This window comes from Leptosomus discolor, chromosome 6 (genome assembly GCF_034619465.1).
Source record: "Leptosomus discolor isolate bLepDis1 chromosome 6, bLepDis1.hap2, whole genome shotgun sequence".
NCBI lineage: Eukaryota > Metazoa > Chordata > Aves > Leptosomiformes > Leptosomidae > Leptosomus > Leptosomus discolor.
The window spans coordinates 60863456-60881767 of NC_141396.1; the positions used below are offsets into that span (position 1 = coordinate 60863456).

Genomic DNA, 18312 nt, shown 5'->3' on the forward strand with positions numbered 1-18312 from the left:
CCACTTTCTTTGAGGGATGATTGAAGCTCTGCAGCGCAGTGATGGTTGAAGACTGAACCAACACCTCCTGGTCAGTCGAATCAGGAGAACAGAGTCAGAGCACAGAAGTGAGGAGGAAAAAGAGATTCTGCGTCCAAACAAGAAATTTAAAACCTCAAGAACAGACAAAATTCTGTTGTCTCCTGTTGACTTAAGCATTTACAATTCTAAAACAAGCAACATGGTAGGTGCCAAAGAGTGCCATGAAATGCACTGGTAGATGCTGCTGGGAGGGGGTAACTTCACCATGGAGTCTGCAGCTGCGCAACAGTGTCACAGCTGCTGTGCCAAACGGCACCCTGAGGAAGAGCTGAATTGCCGATTCCCTACTGATAAATGAAGCGGGGATTAGAGTATTATACACAAATCGCTGTATTATCAAAAATGCGCACAACAATCAATTTGTCATTCAAAGCAAGTTGGTTTGGATTTTGATCGAGCAAGCAGGGCAATCAGAGGTCTTTAAGAAGCATTACTCTTACTTTTAAAAATAAACCACCTTGGTATCATATTAACCCACGGCCTTAGCTTTCCATCCGTTAACTTCAATATGGACATAGAACATAAAACTCCTTTTTCATTTATAGTAGGATTGTCTCTCTGAAACATAGACTGCTCTAATTGATCAACACTACCTGAAAACACAACGACTTTTTCATTGTCTTGGAAGATTACAATTAGGTTTTGTTTTGTTTTGTCAGTTTTTTCACTGAAAAATTTCAGCATGTCAGTGGGAAACAAAATAAGAAAAATAAAGTGGAAAATAAAACTGAATACCTCCATATTAGACTTTTTTTTTTCAATTTTAAAAACAAAATCAAACCGAAACAATGACATTTGTATGCATGCATGTATGTACATAAATCTTTATGAAACATACTGTTCTTTCCAAAAGAAATTCTAATTTTTTTTTTCTACCAGCTTTACTAAAATGTTGATGTCACAGTTATAATGTATACAATGTCTTTTAGGAACTTTTCTACAGGAATTTCCAGAGTGAGGAAGCTGCTTGATCATATTAAAAGAATTTTAAAAAAGGTCAGAATAACACTGGCTTCATATCAGTTTCCAGTTGGTCACACATTATTTACTCCATTGTTGCCAAATAAATTCATCTATTATTCAAGAATACAAAACATTTTTTTGTCAGTACTCAGCAGTCAAAAATTCAACAGAAATATGTTTTCTAACAACCACATGCTGTCTTCTCCAAAACACATGCACATTTATGCCCGAGCTTACAAATACATACTAAGACCCTGTATCTCTGGTGCTCCTGACATGGTATTACTCGTGTTAAATTGATTCTGTTGCCACTAAGTAGGTGTACGATGAATCCACATGTTGGTGTTTTCTTCCCAGGGCTTGTGTTTCAGAGGTGCCGAGTTCAGTAAAATAATCCTGTAAAGTGAGTACTCACAAGCGCCTTATTTCCTTCTTACAGAGTTATGTCTACGTGCAAAGGACACCAAGATGATGGCAACTGCTTCGCCCAAAGTCGCTCAAGCAGCAGTAACAGAAAGATTTGGCCCCAAGCCACACCCCTTGCTGTGTATAGGGTATGATGAAGCTCACGCTACTATAACCTCACTACAACTAGTACTTGTGACAGTTATGCGGAAAATAGTAGAGGTTTACCTCCATCTACTCCATCTTCCTTGGTATCCACATTAACACACCTGTAACACCAAAGAACAAACACTACTCTAATGAATTCTCTTGTTTCCGGGAAAGAGTTAATAACAACTATTACTCAGCACAGTTGTTATACATTACATAGGGACTGCTGATGGCTGTCTTTAGATGTGACACAGAGCCCAGACAGCAAAACTCCATGACTGTAGAGTGGAGTAATGTCTGCTCTTCCCCACCACCAGAAAAGGGATCCTATGCTAAACACAGCCCAGGAAACAACGTTCACTGATCCAGCCCTCTGTTATATTTACACCAGCCCAGAGTAATTCAATATCTCCAATGTCCTCAGAGCTCCTGGATTTCCAGGGAGACCAAGAAGCTTGCTAGCAGCCCTAGCCATCAGTGCTCCCTTAAAACTTCAGTTTGCAAAAGCATTAGGAAGATGAAAATGTATCACCCCATTTTTTCCTCCTATAACACCATGACTTTCTGTGTCTCCTGCAAGTCCATGCTGTGCCTCCTATACTGCTCAAAGCACAGAGCATTGACTCTAGTTTTAAAGTTGCTCTATGTAAGTAGTGAGGAAATACACGAACTCCTCCAGGCTATTCTTGCAATGTCTTCCTTCCAAAGTCAACTCTTCAAGCTTCTCATCATTTCTGCTGTTTCATTCTACACTTTTTCTGATTTATCAATATCTTTCTGGTTTCTGTATTTCTCCCTTCCACACCAGGCAATTCTAACAGAGCAAACATTCACAATGGCTCCAAAAAGAATAATAAATTTAAATTAAAATTTAAAATTATGCTCCAGCTTATACTTTCAACACCTACATCACACTGCTGAGCAGAAAGCCAATGAGGTACATAGAGCTGTAGGGTAGAAGTCCTCCTCATTTCTGTGCAAAGGAAAGGAAAATTTTCCAGTTCAGAAAAATAACAAAGGTTAGGGTCAGCTTAGAAAACACACTTTCTGAGTCCAGCCTCTCTTTCTCCTTCGAAGACCCAACTGAAATGATATTTTGACTCATCTTACAACCAATTAATTCCAAATTGAAAAAAAAAAAAAAACCCAACGCCTATATTTTATCATACTTGCATAAAGAGCAGCATTCAAATATCATTAGTCACTGCTCAGAGAAGAGTCCTCTGGCTGACTTTCTAACAAAAACTTCAGAGGTGTCTGTTATCTCAGACTATTTATTGCAGCCACACGGGTGCTCACTGATTGGAGAACTTCTCCCTGCGCTATGGCTGGCACAAAGCACTGACAGCCACTAAACGTCCCAATTCCAAACTTAAAATGCAATTCAGAAAGCCCCATCACCTTACAATTGTGATACGTGACACAGAAACAAAATAGATAACACCCCCTCCTTGCCCTTTCGCCCACCAGCACAAACACACTGTACCTCCTGGTAATACATAATAATTAAAACGAATCCTTGCTGCACTTGCTGTGTGCACACTGTGTCACATACGGTGAAGTCTCTAATAAATGAAATTGAGTTTGAAGATGAAAAACATGCCTCACAAAAGCGATGGAACAGGCTGTATTAAGGGTATTATTAGGGAAGAATGCTTGGGAATAAATGGCACTGCCAGTTAGTTCTTCCTTGCTAAAAGGGGTTGCAAATAATTATAATAATCAGTTACTCTCCTGTTGCTCACCCCATGACAGGTGATCTGGCTCTCTGCTGTCCCCTGGCATTTGCGGCTGCCACCCCTTTTGCTGGGTTTCACAGGCTCTCGGGTGCTCTCCTCTCCCTTCTAGCTTCCCATCCTTCCCTCCCTCTTCCCCTGGGCACTTGTTTATGGCCCAGATCTCTCCTGACACCCTGTAACCCTCTGGAAGGACATTTTCAAAACTTCAATTAAAAAAGGAAGAGGAGAAGTTAATTATGAGGGTGGTTGGGTGGGTAGAGAGAGCAGAGACCAAAGAGACAACTTTTTTTTTTTAAGAATCTTGTATACAGCATTAGGTAATACTTGACTTTAGGGTAACTACAGCCCTGAATTCTCGGCATGACGTATCCTGCAGGAGATATGCAGGGGCTAGGAGGAGGTTGTAGAAAACCATACAACTAGGTGCTGGGAGGAAAGCGGTCTCCTTAAGCTTGAGTGTCTTTGGTAGGCTCCTATCAGTGCTTCTCCCCATGCTCGAGACAAGCCAAAGTCTCAATTTCCTAGCCAGGGCTCAGCAGTCACTATAGCACAGAAAGCGTGTCCGATTTTGATAGTACAGTTTTTTCCCTCTCTGAGAAAAAGCCACTAAAAATATCAATCAAGCATTCTGCTAGATGGCTCCCGTGCACTAGGAAGAGGTTCTAAAAGCCTCAAAGATCCACAGTACCTGGTTTGTGCTGCCTGTGCGGTTCAAGGGAAGGAAAAGCACATCAGGAGCGTTTGGAGCTGTGGACTAGAGGGGAGCGGAGAATTTAGATGCTGTCAGATTGGCTTGGGGACCATGCCAAGCGCATGAGCATCCCAAGGAAGACGAGGGAGGAGACAATGACTAGCAATAAATACACATGCTGGCTTTTAAACATCTTCAGATAACCTCCTTCTGTGTCTGTGTCTGAACAGTCACGCAGACTCCCGCTTTTAGGGCTGTAGGCTGCATAGCATGTAAAAGCTTATTTAGTACCACTTGTTTAGATGTACACTTCACATGAATAAACAGCAAAATGCTAAAGTGTGGTCTCCAGAAGTTTTGTAGAGGTTTTGTGTTTTGTGGAGGTTTTGTATGTGTTTCACACAAAAGAATTAAAATCAAAAGCTGCTACAAGGGTCAAATACATTTGTGATTAAAGCCAGATGCCAGAAAAATAGAAGAAAATACTCCAGCTTGTACTGCGATAAAGAAAACAAATGAATTGGATCAAAAACTGACTAAGAGATAGAAGACAAAGGTAAGATGAAAAGTCAATGTGCAGTATCTCTGCAGGCTAACAGAGGGCTGTATCTGCACCACTTCATTACATTTAGAAGTACAAGGGAAAGAGATGGTGAGCAGAGAGGTGACAAAATTTACTACACACAGTATTTTCCAGGTAAATCAAGTCCAAGGCCAGGACTGAATGAGTAACACTAGAGAGGCCTATTCCACTAAAAAAAAATGAGTGGAGAAACGTAAAGTGAGATATTATGTTGTCAGAATGTGAAGTAAAGGAGAGAAGGAGAAAATCTCACCCATCCATGACCTTGTCAAGTTTTAAATTTGCTATATGAGTTCAGGTAAGAGATATGGACTTTTTAGGGATCCTTAGCCAACACTTTTATGTAATATGAAGCTGTGATAAAAGTGTAATATTGAGATGCAGGAGGAATACGATGGAGTACTGTACAGGAAACAACCTATAAACCAGTGGCTTGTCTCATCTAGTTCTGTTTAATATCTTTATCAATGATCTGGATGAGGTGATAAAGTGCTCCTTTTGTAAGTTTGCAGATGACACTAAACTGGGAAGGAGTGTTGATCTGCTCAAGGGTAGGAAGACTCTACAGAGGGACCTGGGCAGGCTGGATCGATGGGCCGAGGTCAACTGTATGAGGATCAACAAGGCCAAGTGCCGGGTCCTGCACTTGGATCACAACAACCTCACGCAGCTCTACAGGCTGGGGGAGGAGTGGCTGGAAAGGTGCCCGGCAGAAAAGGACGTTAGCTGAATAGAATCACAAAATCATAGAACATGAGCCAGCAGTGTGCCCAGGTGGCCAAGAAGGCCAACAGCCTCCTGGCCTGTATCAGCAATGGTGTGGCCAGCAGGAGCAGGGAGTTGATCGTGCCCCTGTACTCGGCACTGGTGAGGCCGCCCCTCGAATGCTGGGTGCAGTTTTGGGCCCCTCACTGCAAGAAGGACATTGAGGTGCTGGAGCGTGTCCAGAGAAGGGCAGCGAAGCTGGTGAAGGGTCTGGAGAACAGGTCTGGTGAGGAGCGGCTGAGGGAACTGGGGGTGTTTAGCCTGGAGGAGAGGAGGTTGAGGGGAGACCTTATCGCTGTCTACAACTACCTGAGAGGAGGTTGTAGTGAGGTGGGGGTTGGGCTCTTCTCCTAAGTAACAAGAGATTGGACAAGAGGAAATTGCCTCAAGTTGCTCCAGAGGAGGTTTAGATTGGACATTAGGAAAAATTCTTTCACCAAAAGCATTGTCAAGCATTGGAACAGGCTGCCCAGGGAAGCGGTTGAGTCACCATCCCTGGAGGTATTTAAAAGCCATGTACACGTGATGCTTAGTGGCATGGTTTAGTGGTGGACTTGGCAGTGTTAGGTTTATGGTTGAGCTCGACGATCTAATGTCTTTCCAACTAAATGGTTCTATGGTCCAGAAGACAGAACACAGCATTGCTTTCAGTAGGGTAACCGCTGGACTGCAGGGTATTGAGAACCGGGTAATGAGAATGACGGGAAAAGTTTAATAAGAAGAGCAACTCGATCCCAAAATCGAGATCTTTTATCTTAGAAAAGAGTTGACTATCAGAGTCAAAAATAGCATGCATTCTGGAAAATGAGCTTTGTGTGCTCCCGGTCACAGAACACACTAACAATGTTTCTTGCCCTAAAAAAACAGAGGGGGAAAAAAAAATATAAAAAATTCAAAACTAAAGATAAAGGAAATATTTTTCACTACACTTGCAATTTCAATTGCTGAAGTTTCTGCTGCAGACTGCCCCTGTGGCCAAAACATTGAAAGAGAGGTTTATTGCTATGTAGATAAGGATATCCAGAGTTATAATAGTTAATGTTAATAAAAATTTAGAAAAATATCTATACCTCAGGCTCTCCTAATTTCTTCTGGAACACGTGGCGCTGCTCTTTGCCACAGACAGATGCTGCTGTAGATACACTAAGGCCAGATTGAGCCTGGCAATTCCCATATTTTGTCTCCACCTCACTTGGCTGAATTCAGCACTGATGAAGAGCAGCAGGAGAAAACATTTCTTTACTTATTCCTTAAAACCAGTGCAATAAGGGAAAGCAGCAATGCAAGCTGTTCTCTGCCAGTGGGCTCATGGTGCACCTGGGCTGACTGTTCAGAGCTAAAAGCAAAAGCTACCTCTTGCTGTTGCAAGGCACATTATTGCTGAACCTGGAGCAAGCAGGAGTCCATGGACAGGCTCCAAAGGGCACAGAAGAGGTCCTTTCAAATGCACATCACTGTACAAGTCAAAGGACATGTTAGTTTGGTAGTTTAGGAACAATTTGAAGGTGCAGGAAAATTCTGAAAATGTTCAGTATGAATCTTCTGTGGCAGACCTTTCCTTTCATAGATCTCTCCTTTCTGCGAGCACTAATGCAGTGATGAGAGCAAAAGAAATGTACCTGGGGGACAAATCCTCCTGTTTTACAAACTGTCCCAAGGTAAGGACTTACTCTTTCACTACAAGGACAAAAAAGATTGTTTTGAATGTTTTGGAAGAAACTATATGGGATACAACAGTACCAATTCCCGTATTTTTCTGATCCTTGTACTTCTTCTTTTGGGCCTTTCTTTTTCTATTTAGCTTAAAACATTAAAGTGCACAGGTACAATATCCATGTTAATAACACATCAGAGCATTAAGGTTTGAGCATTTATGAAGCTATTTATCAAAAGATCCACAGTACCCTAACAAAGCCACAATATTTATGGTTAACATTGGAGTAACGTGAAGAGATTCCATGCTGACAAGAACAGTCTGAAAGCTCAGAGAGGTTCTTTGCCTTAATCATTACTTCATATACAATCATACATAAGAAAACACCTATTCCAGTCTCAACCTTGCTTCCCTCCATGATTACTCATCAAACAGTCACTGTCTTCTATTAGCACCTCAGACAACGCCTCAAACACTTCAGCTCTTTCCAAACTTGCTACATTTATTATCTGACTTGTACATTATAATTTTCCATACAGTTCTCATACAGTTTTAGAATATCTGTTCATACAGTTCCATATCAGTGGTTCTGAAAGAAAAAATGAAGCAATCCTTCAGGCAGAGCTAACGATCAGGCACTGAGCTTGGAGAAGATCATAGAATCACAGAATGGTTTGGGTTGGAAGAGATCTCAAAGATCATCTAGTTCTAACCACCCTGCCATGGGTAGGGACACTTCCCACTAGACCAGGTTGCTCAAAGCCCCATCCAACCTGGCCTTGGACACTGACAGGGATGGAGCATCAGCAACTTCCTTAGGCAACCTGTTCCAGTGTCTCACCACCGTCGGGGTAAAGAACTTCTTCCTTATACCTAGTCTAAACCTGCCCTCTCCCAGCTTCCAACCTTTACCCCTCATCCTATCACTGCAGGCCCTTGTAAAAAGCCCCTCCCCAGCCTTCTTATAGGCCCCCTTCAGGTACTGGAAGGCCGCTATGAGGTCTCCTTGGAGCCTTTTCTTTTCCAGGCTGAACAAGCCCAACTCTCTCACCCTGTCCTCGTAGGAAAGGTGTTCCAACCCTCTGACCCTCTTGGTAGCCCTCCTCTGGACTTGCTCCAACTGCTCCATGTCTTTCTTTTGTTGAGGGCTCCAGAGCTGGATGCAGTATTCCAGGTGGGTTCTCACGGGGACAGAGTAGAACAGAGGTATTTATGTACACACCCATGCATCCATGTACACATATGTATTTCTATATATTAATAGATATATGCCTCAACATCCATGTTCATTTATTTCAACAGTGCATTACACCTAGGACATCAAAAAGGAGGATGTGGAAAGGCTCTAGAATTATTTCACATTATTCTGGACCGCTCCTGATTTACTGGCTCTGAGCAGTCAGACTGTCTCTGATGGCATTCACACCACGTGCAAGACCAGTTGCTTCCCACAAGCCTGTGATCCCTTCACAAGTACCCAAGAAGACGATGATTTGTATGGGTATCACACCATTGTTCAACAAGTTGCTCTGCAACTAAAGGTCATCTATGCAGAGTGCTTATGTTCCTCAACCTTAGGCATCTAATGTGGCTGGTTTAGTTAGACCATCTCCCTAGGCTGCCTAGTATGATTAAGAGATAGAAAATGAAGCAGTCTCCTCCAGAGGCTACCTCAGAATGTTCCTTCTCCAAATCACTCTTGTCACTTTGTTGGATGTAATTGGGAGCTGCAAATGTACCTAAAATAAGGACCTAAACTTAATGTATTTTATACATCTTTCTAAATATAGAATCAGAAGCAACCATAAGTCTTCCAGGTCTAACTGGAGATAACAAAACAGGTTACACATATATCTTCATCTGGAGTTTTTATTTTTAATTAAAGCTCTTCTTTTTTTTTTTTTTTCCTCAGACCTTTGGTAACTACACAGTTCGAGTTCAGAAGACAAGAAAAATCACTGCTATTAAACGAACACCAGAAACTAGTCTGGAAGAAAAAAATAACAACTCTGGAAAATCCTCTTAATTTGAGCTTTAAAAGTAGCAGTTGATTCTTCCCAGTAAAAGGTTAATGAAGCTTAAACATTCTTTTTTTTTTTTTTATTATTTTTTTATTTTTTTTTATTATTTCAGTAGCTTGGACCGGATTATCTAAAGGAAATTACAGGGTTTTATTTCACCTTAAAAGATACTGATTTTGAGAGAAAACATATACAGAACACTTTGAAGACTAGATCCTTTCAGAGTGTCTTAAGTAGGGTATTTAGTTTAAAGAAAAATAAAATACTGGGAATAGAGACTATGATTTCAAAACCAGTTTTATAATAATTTTACTATATTTTTAAGGTTTTTTTTCTTAAGTGTTTTTTTCTTATGCATTCAGCACTTACATTGAGCCCTGCTCTACAAAAGAACACACTACTTAAACTCAGATTTCTACTTACTACTTACTGACTAGTCAATAATCCATTTTAGTAATGGGATATATTAACGACATTAAAGTTTCTACAGTCATCAGCTATGTGAATCAACTACACCCAGTCCATTGCTACGTCTTTTCTCTCTCTAAGCCAGTGACATATCTGACATCATATAGCTTTCAATCCACTCTAACTCACACATTCATAAAGCTTCACTTCATCAAATACATCTTTAATTAAAACACCACAAACTAAGACAGGCTTTCAAGCGTGCCATTTGCAGCTGCTTTCCTAGAAATCTTTACAAGTATTGGAATTAAGCTTGCAGTTTTTCAATCAGTTGGTATTTCTAAACTATTAGCTGTCCTAAAGATAACTGACAGCTCAATAACTTTGATATTGATATATTGATCACATAATTTTCGTAATGCTGTGGTTGTAAACTATCGCTGCTTTCTACTTTTTTTTTCTTTATTTCAATTTTCTATGTGAGCACTGCTTCATCTACAACTTCAGATTCCCAGGTTTGTTATCATTAATGTCTAAAAATAATTCTCCTTGGGCTTATTGATTGCAGTCCCTTACCAAATCTAGAACTGCAGGTAGGAAAATAATTACTTACCAGTAGTCATTGTTTTCCCAGATGAATGAGCTCTGCATCCATTTTAACTTTTCCATTGGCACTTGATATCAAGAATTTTTTAGCCAGATTCTATTTAATGCTCAACTGTCCTCCATCCCACACTTGATTCATACAGGCAAAGAACAGTCCTGCAGAGGAAGCTGGGGAACCCTGATTGTGAAGACCTAGCATCATTTAAATTGGTGGAAAGAATAGAAAAATCCTCCTGTCTATCATGAGATAGATGTGCTCACCGAAAGGCAGATTTTATACTTACATCTCCACCGTGAATTGAGGAGACTAAGCAGGAATCTCACTTTACTATGACTACTGGTGTCCAGTAACTAAGCTGGGAAACCAGAGGCACTTGCAGAAGCTTAAATGAAGATTCTTTCACAGAATTAATCTTTTAATTACAACACCAGGGAAGTCCCCTTCTTGTCAGTCTGATCAGGAACATTCAAAGTCACTTTTGTATGCTAAGATTTAGTCATTAGTGAAGCTAAATGGAAGAGATCTCTCAGTGTGAATTTTCCTGCTTAATCCCTGTGCTCAAGGGCTCTGTCCCTTGCTTTCCAAGTTACCTGGCATTTCCTCCAGCTGCAGGAGCCATTTAAACGATGGAAAGAACAAGCAAAGTGATGGGTGGATAGATAGGAATTCCTTACTCGTTGTGGGATTTACTTTATATGCTTGTTTCATGGCAAATGCACAACAGGAGGAGAGAACTCAACAATTCTCAACAACGCTAGCACTCTTGCAGTGCAGGATTGACAAGTTCACGCAAGAAAGATTATGTAACAGCCAAAGGCCTGAAAGGGAAGGTGGTGAGGGCTGAATGCTTATGGATCTATCATGCGCAGAAATGGAACAATTTAATTGGTTTTTCAGATTTAGGAGAAAAAGATTTTTCTTCTGCCATCACAATTCCTGCCACTACTACTACTAGTGCTGGTATGTTGCTTTTACTGGTGGTGGAGTGAGGGGGAGCAGAGGGGCCAGGCAGAGGAGCCTGGCTGCACCAGCAGCCAAGATAGTCACGGTGATCACAGTGCTGGAGCAGGAAAGCATATGTAGGTCTTCAGTGTGTAGCTAAGGGAAAGAATTCCTGATCCCTGGGGACACGATACTTATTTCCTCAAGGATCAACCAAGTATTACCGCATAATCGTGGTTTGGACAATGATGACGCAAACAAAGTTTATAAACTGACTTTCTTCTCCATCTATAAAATCAAAATGAGGAGACTGAGAAGATAGATGAGAAAAAATTTCCTGCCTGGGGGGTAAAAGGAGCTAAGGAAAGAGTACACAATTTAGTCCAGATACCAAGTCAGTTTTAAATAAAAAAGCAGGGCTGAAGCTACCCCAGGCCTTCTACAAAACCAAAATGTCTCCTGTACCAAGTGCCTGTGGCACACAGTTATCTCAAGATAAAATGGGCTTGGAAAGACTGAAAACTGAGTTCTTATCTTTCTTTACAGATCATGACTAAGTCTCTCACCCATTTCCTCTGCAGCACCAGGCAATTCTTCACTGTATTACCCTTTTAAGAGGTTTAACTCGTTTTTGCTTTTCCATTCATGCAAAAAAGGTTCAGAGGCACAAGAGGAGGCTGATGCCATTTCAGAGGCTCCCTGCTGTCCTTAAAACATTAAAAACTCTCTCAAAGAAGCCAAAGCAAATTTTTGCTCTCCAAGAAGAGCAGAACTGGCATATCATCCCATTTTGATTCTCTATTTTGGTGTCCTGGCGGACAGAACTAATAATTCTTCTTTCCAAATTTGCTTTTGAGTGCTTTTCACTGCTTGCTTTCTTTATATCCTTTTTCTTTTTTAAGTATTACTATGAATCTCTGACAGTACTTCAAGTTTCTGGTTTCTGTTTTTTAGATCAGTATCCCTGCTCCAAACGAAGTGACTCAGCCACATTGGTTTTGTAGTCTCCAAAGAGCTTTTGTAATTGTCTGGGCTCCTTTTGAGTGAACTCTACTATCTCAACACGTTGGCCAATTTTCTTCTCTAGTTCTTCTTCAGAATAAACACTGACACTACTCTGTTTCTTAATATATTCCACTTTTTATCTAATTTGGTCTGCCTACACTTTAATCTAACTGTATGTATTGTTTAATTCCCTGCAGTACTTGAAATTCAGACTGTTATTAAATAGTGGTCAGTACTACTCTGTTAAACAGTCACTTCATTTCACCACAATACTTATGCAAAATGAAACATAAAGCACTATCCTATCTAGTCACAAAATGACCCAGTCCTTCCATTTCTCAATTGCTTTAGTGCAATAGCCAACATTAAACGAAAATCCTACTTAACATTGTTCTCCCTAGCCTGATAGCTAAGCCACCTTCTCCAGCATTTCAAGGAACATGTCATTATTCTTATTCAGAGGTTAGTACCTTTTTCCTATAGATACACTTTTCTCCTAGTTCTTCAGTGGCCTGTTGCACTGACTCAACACTTTAACTATTTAAATAATTTTTGACCATCCACCATAACCGACGGCTGTTTGCCACAATGAACCATGTCTTCATTTTCAAATATTATGAAAACATTCATTGATATTACTATTATTTACTATTAATGCAACCTTTAATTCACTTTAATCCATTATCTCAACAAGTCGGTTATCTTTGCAATAGGTAAATCTCCTTTAGTGATAACAAGTTTATTTTCATGACCATAGTAACCATTGCTGGATTTACTAAATGGATTTATGGGAGTGTCTCCTCTCCTCCCCATATCAGAACTACACAAACAAACTTGCTCATGGTATGCTAGAGCAGCTGTACAATTCCTCCCATTTAAAGCAATGCAGCAGCTGGCCCTGACATTAACCATATTTTTATAGAGACTATCCAGTGGTACAATTTACCCTACTTCCATTTCCAGAGAGTCAGACTACCTCCACAGCTCTGCTTCATCCCTTCACCTTATTGCAGGGTTTTATACTTCCAGCCAACACTGTTTTATCTCTCAGTGCCTCTTTGAGAGAGGGAGAGAAGCACCTCACACAGCTGTCAGTTATCTGTGGGTGGAGGAGCCGTGAAGTGCCTTAACCCCCCACAGGTGCACAGATATCTTTACGAGCTCCATGAGCCCTCGTCTCCAAGCTGGAAGTACAGAGAACATGGGTGGGAAAACATGTCAGCAGGCTCACCACTAGCCAGCACAGGTCCAGTGTGTTTTTTTAGCTCTGGCACAGAGCTCTCTACCCTTTCAGCTGACAAGAGGCTTGATACAGGGACACTGAGAGGACACATAACCTGGTGGTCAGGGTCAGTCCCAAAGACAACCCTCAATCAGCCACAGCTTTGTGAGCTGCCCTTCCTTAATGCTGCGTCAACCTCATCATGCATTAAAGAAACCAATGTTGCTTTTATTGCTTGAATGAAACCTTTCTAACACCACTGCTTCCTGGGCTGCTCAGACTGCAGGGAGAAGGATCAAGCAGAAAGGCCAGAAGTCACCATGGGGGAATGGTGGGACTGCCCTTGGCCCAGTCCCTGGACTGCATAGCCTGGCTGAAGAGATGTATGAAACTGAAAAGCAAGCAGGAGTTGGAGACAACTTTTAGGAGTCAGGTGTGGGGTTTTTATAGTGCAGATAGCTGCAGGTACAGGACAGTGGGGTCCACACGTTCAGAGCAGAGGTACTCCGTGACACTGTCACTTCCTCCCAAACAAATTTCCAGTCAATAAGGTGACTGTGTGGTTCATTCTTCTTCTCAAAATAAATAAAATACCAAAGGTCAGTGGTCATAAGTTCCTACCAACACACATCAGTCTGGCTGCTTCCTTCCCTCAAGAGCATCACTGACTTGTTTTCGATGTGAGTCCATGTCCACTGCAACTGGTGTGGGTCCTCTGGTGACTCAGAGGGTTTTGGAACAGCAACACCTGAGCCACTTGTCTACATTCTGAAGTCTATTTACATGAAATGCTTATTTTTAAAAAATGTTAATAAATTAGTTCAGTGAACCTATTTAATTGTAATTCAAAATATAGCAGACTGTATTAAAAACTGTTTTGGCCTAGAAAACAAGCCTTTTGACAACAAACATCAGAGCACCAGATACTGTAGGATGGCCCAACCCAGATAATGAGTTAGGGCCCTAATAGCATAAGATTTCCTCAAAAAAATGCTCTTGGGATTTTTCAGATTAATAAATACAGAATTGCTCTGCTTTGATTTTTGATTTTTTAAGACCCTTAATTCAAATTTTGAAGTTTTGCTAGGAAATGAAAGAGCTATAAATTGTCTTAAAGAAACAGTGTGCAAACCAGACCCCCACAAAGAGTTGAAATTTTCACATGATTGCCTCATTCCAGGAAAGGGAGCTTTTAAGAAAACTATAATGAGACACTCTAAAACTGTGAAAATCATCAAAGACACACAAGGACTTTAGTCTGTATCATAGGAAAGCACCAGAAATACTTTCAGCATGTACTGCGAAGACACTCCAGAGATCAGAAAAAGCTACCTAGATCTTTTGAAACCACATCAACGTCACGAACAACCAGGAGTCACATAATACTGCACTTGCTGATTCACATATAGATTTTGGTCAACATAATAAAAATAATAAAACCTACAAAAAACAGGATAAAGAGCTTACCTGGATCACTAAGGAATTCGTCTGAGGTGTTCCACATCCTACCATCCAAGTACAAAGTGCCATTGGTGGAGTTAAATTTGGTGTAGTCCCTGACACACTTGTGTCGCAAGTTGCCCATGAAGAGCTGGAGGCCTATGAGGGCAAAGACACTCAAGCAGAAAACGGTCAGGATCATCACATCAGCAAGTTTCTTAACAGACTGGATAAGTGCCCCTACAATGGTCTTCAGCCCTAGGGAAATAAAAGCCAAGAGTTTATAGACTGAGAGGCTGAAACATGTCTGCAGATAGCTACTTTTCATGGTTAAAATCTCCATGGAAGGGAAAATTGGAAGGGTTTCTACTGCATGTTTGTAACTGCACTGTAGAAATGAGAGACAAGTGATCACTATGAACGTGTAGTTTGGCCTACTTCTGTCTGGACAAAAGTCTTGGTATTACTTTTACACAGACACTAATTGAAAAATGGAAGTAAAGAACTGAATGGAGGAATAGAGAGATACAAAAATATTCATGGATAAAGAAAATATGGAATATCATTTATATTTTCGTGGAGTTGCAGTAAAGGCTGTAAAGCCTAAATCCCATTGAATTTTGAGAATGTAAATGAGCTTTAAATCACTCAGGTGATTCTGATAACTTTATCCCTCACATAAACAGACGAAGAGGTACGGTATGGCTATTTGTTCCCTGATTATTTTACGTATTTCACTGCCAAATCCAGCTCGCTGTCCTCATATGAATAATTCCTCTGCCTCCAATTCATTTGCCTAAGACAACAAGAATTTGGGATTAGAAATAAGCCAAATAATATGGGCAATCAAACAAACCCAGAGTAGAACAACCTGAGGCTCGAAAAACACCTGGGCAAAGTTAATTATTTTATAATATGCTGCCGATGTAGATAAATCATCTTATTACAAACATCAAAGGCTTGGGTCACACAAATTAGCTTCTTCTGTGTTATTTCACTCTGTAACACTAGCTTCAGTTTATTATTCTATAAATATACAGATATAAATAATTATACTTTTTTCTCAAAAGATATTGTTTGCTTTTGATTTGTTCCTGGAGATAGGCACTATTTGAGATGATTGAATATTACATGAATACAACAAAACCCACTCTTCAAAAAAAGAGTGGTTCTTCTCAACCTGTATGCTGTAGTTGGATATTAATATCAGCTGTACAATAGTAGCAAATTTGTTGTTTCTTTTCTATTTATATTTAATTAATACTCGATCAGTAGTAATCAGTGCTTCTGAAAATCAGTGTCACCACTATGGCAGCAGTAAGAGAAATTGAGTTAAATGGAAAAAGGAAAACGGAAAGGGGAAACAGGAGGAATTCTCCTGGGCGATACTCAGAAGCACATTGATTTGCTCACTGAATATGATCATACACATTAAATCTCAGTTCCCTGGAATTCCACTCCAAGAGTGTGGTGGCCACAAAGGTTGAGCTAGTGCTGTATAATTTAAAATAATATGAAAATGTACTTGAGGACTCATAGGAAAGCAAAATGGGGTTTTGGTCTTGCTTAAAATTCTGCAGTTAAAGTAAGGGGAAATCATTGTTTCTCAAGGGAGGATGAGCTGCTAGAGTAGCCAACAGGTCCAACAGTCCCTGTATCCAGCAACCTAAAATATTCTGCTCCTACATAGGATATTGCCATTAAGTTAACCTGTGAATGATATTAGCATCTATAAAATGGCCATTTAACCAAAAGGGAGTGACCCATCAGGTGTGGGTAGCCCCCTTTCTCCACTAAATTCTTTGTTTGCTTCTTTAAAGCTTGAGTTTGGCATGGTAAAGAGGGAGAGGTTAGACAGCTCCCTGCTCTACTCAAAAATAGAGTAAAAAATATTGCAGCACAAACTTTAGTCAAAAGCTGGATTTTTGTGCTCTCTGAACTCCTCACCAGAAGAAGATTTTACAAATGAGGTCACTTCTTTTCAGGTACTTAGAAAAAAGCCATCTTTGAACTTTTGAGTCCATCTCTAGATTTGGCTACCTATTTTGACGCTTATATAAAAAGCATAGCTTTTCTGATAATCTAGTCTTGAGTGAACTTTATACCTGAAGTGAAAATAGTTTTCGTTGTAGCCCAATTCTGAAGGACTTTCTGGGGTTTCAACCTTATCCAGTGTTAAGACTGTAAGACCCTTAAGATAGCCAGGTCTTAAACAGGTAGTGGGGTGGGGCAAAAGAAATACGATTTGTAAATGCATTAGAGTATTTTTTTATTTTATCTAATATCCTGAAATATTTTCAATGATTCTCATCTTTGGCTGTCCTTTGAATGCACAGATGTTTCTTCTCTGAAGCTCGCGAAACTTGGGAAGTCCATGTGCAAACTAAGTCTTCAGAAAGGCAAAAAAGGCAAACCACGAATTCTTTTACTGCAGTACCCTCTGTGAAATCCCTGTTTGTGAAACAAATACAAGCTTGGAGCCTGTATATGTATCATCGAAGTACACTAATTAATCTTACTCACATGGGCAAGGACAATGGGCGTCCTAATGTAACTAGGGATAATATTAGGAAACAAGACCCACAAAATCCTAATCATCTATGTCTGTTTTCAAAATCAGGCCCCAGTATTGTTAATTTCAAGGTCATTTTGTGAAACATGTTTTTCTCTGTTTACTCACTGGGGTTTTAAATAGAATAGTAATCCTATACTATTAGTTTTACAAGTTCATTCCTTGCAGGTATCAAATAATTTCTTTATGAGAGGGCTTTCTGCTTCACTTTCTTTTTCTTTTTTTTTTTGTTTTAACAGCATACAGGCTTCTGAACTGTTTAGGAAGAGAATGCTTTAGTAATACAATTGCTGTAATTAAAGACCATTTAAAAATAACTTGTAGTCTGCCTTCTGGACCTTTGTTAAAACTTTCCAGGAAAACCATTTGGGGAGTGGTGTACTTATAGTATAACTGTTTTTCCTCACCCTTTAAAAAAAAAATTTGCCCAGAAAATTAAGTAGTGTCCATCAAGTTGCTTGGCACAACTCACTGTTAAGGAAAGTGTTCAAATCACCATTCATTTAAACTTCCTGTGCTTATAAATGGAAGGGCTGAGGGGAAATAAGGACACCCAGAACCTCTTGCAGGTGGTCTGTATTTCTCTGAAACAATCCCATGTTTTGTAAAGCAATGTTAGATGTATTCAAATTTAGAGCACTGTTAAATCTTCTAGATAAATAATCCTCCTTTGAAATAGTGCCAATGAGAGCACTGTAATATAGCTTAATAAAAGATACTATTTATGGGGCATTAAAGGCATTTACTTATTCTTGCAACTCAAACATCAAACCAGGCAGCATGCACTAAAAACTGAGGATCTGATCCAAAGCCGAGTAACATCTACACCTGTTAATGACAATAGGTCTATAGATTGCTCCCTATGGAGTAATCAAGACAGGCTTTTCCTGAATCACTTTCCACAATTCTGGGCCAATTCCTGCTAGTATGACATGAAAAACACCACGAGATCCAAAATCAGTGGAATGAAGGCTTTATAGGCAGCCTGACATCTGCAGAAAGCAAGACGGATTTGGCTCAAACATTCCTGTTAATGCAGGTAGAAATTATCACATTCAGAGGTT

At 40.1% G+C, this 18312-nt stretch overlaps 1 protein-coding gene across 2 annotated transcripts in view; it reads right to left on the bottom strand.

Annotated features, from left to right (window-relative positions):
• SCN5A (sodium voltage-gated channel alpha subunit 5) overlaps positions 1-18312 on the bottom strand; it is a 172793-nt gene that overhangs the window by 134251 nt on the left and 20230 nt on the right. For both annotated transcript variants that reach the window (XM_086466888.1, XM_086466889.1), the window contains exon 6: positions 14704-14934. In XM_086466888.1, the coding sequence (XP_086323014.1) occupies positions 14704-14934 (231 nt within the window). The remainder of the gene's footprint in view (positions 1-14703; positions 14935-18312) is intronic.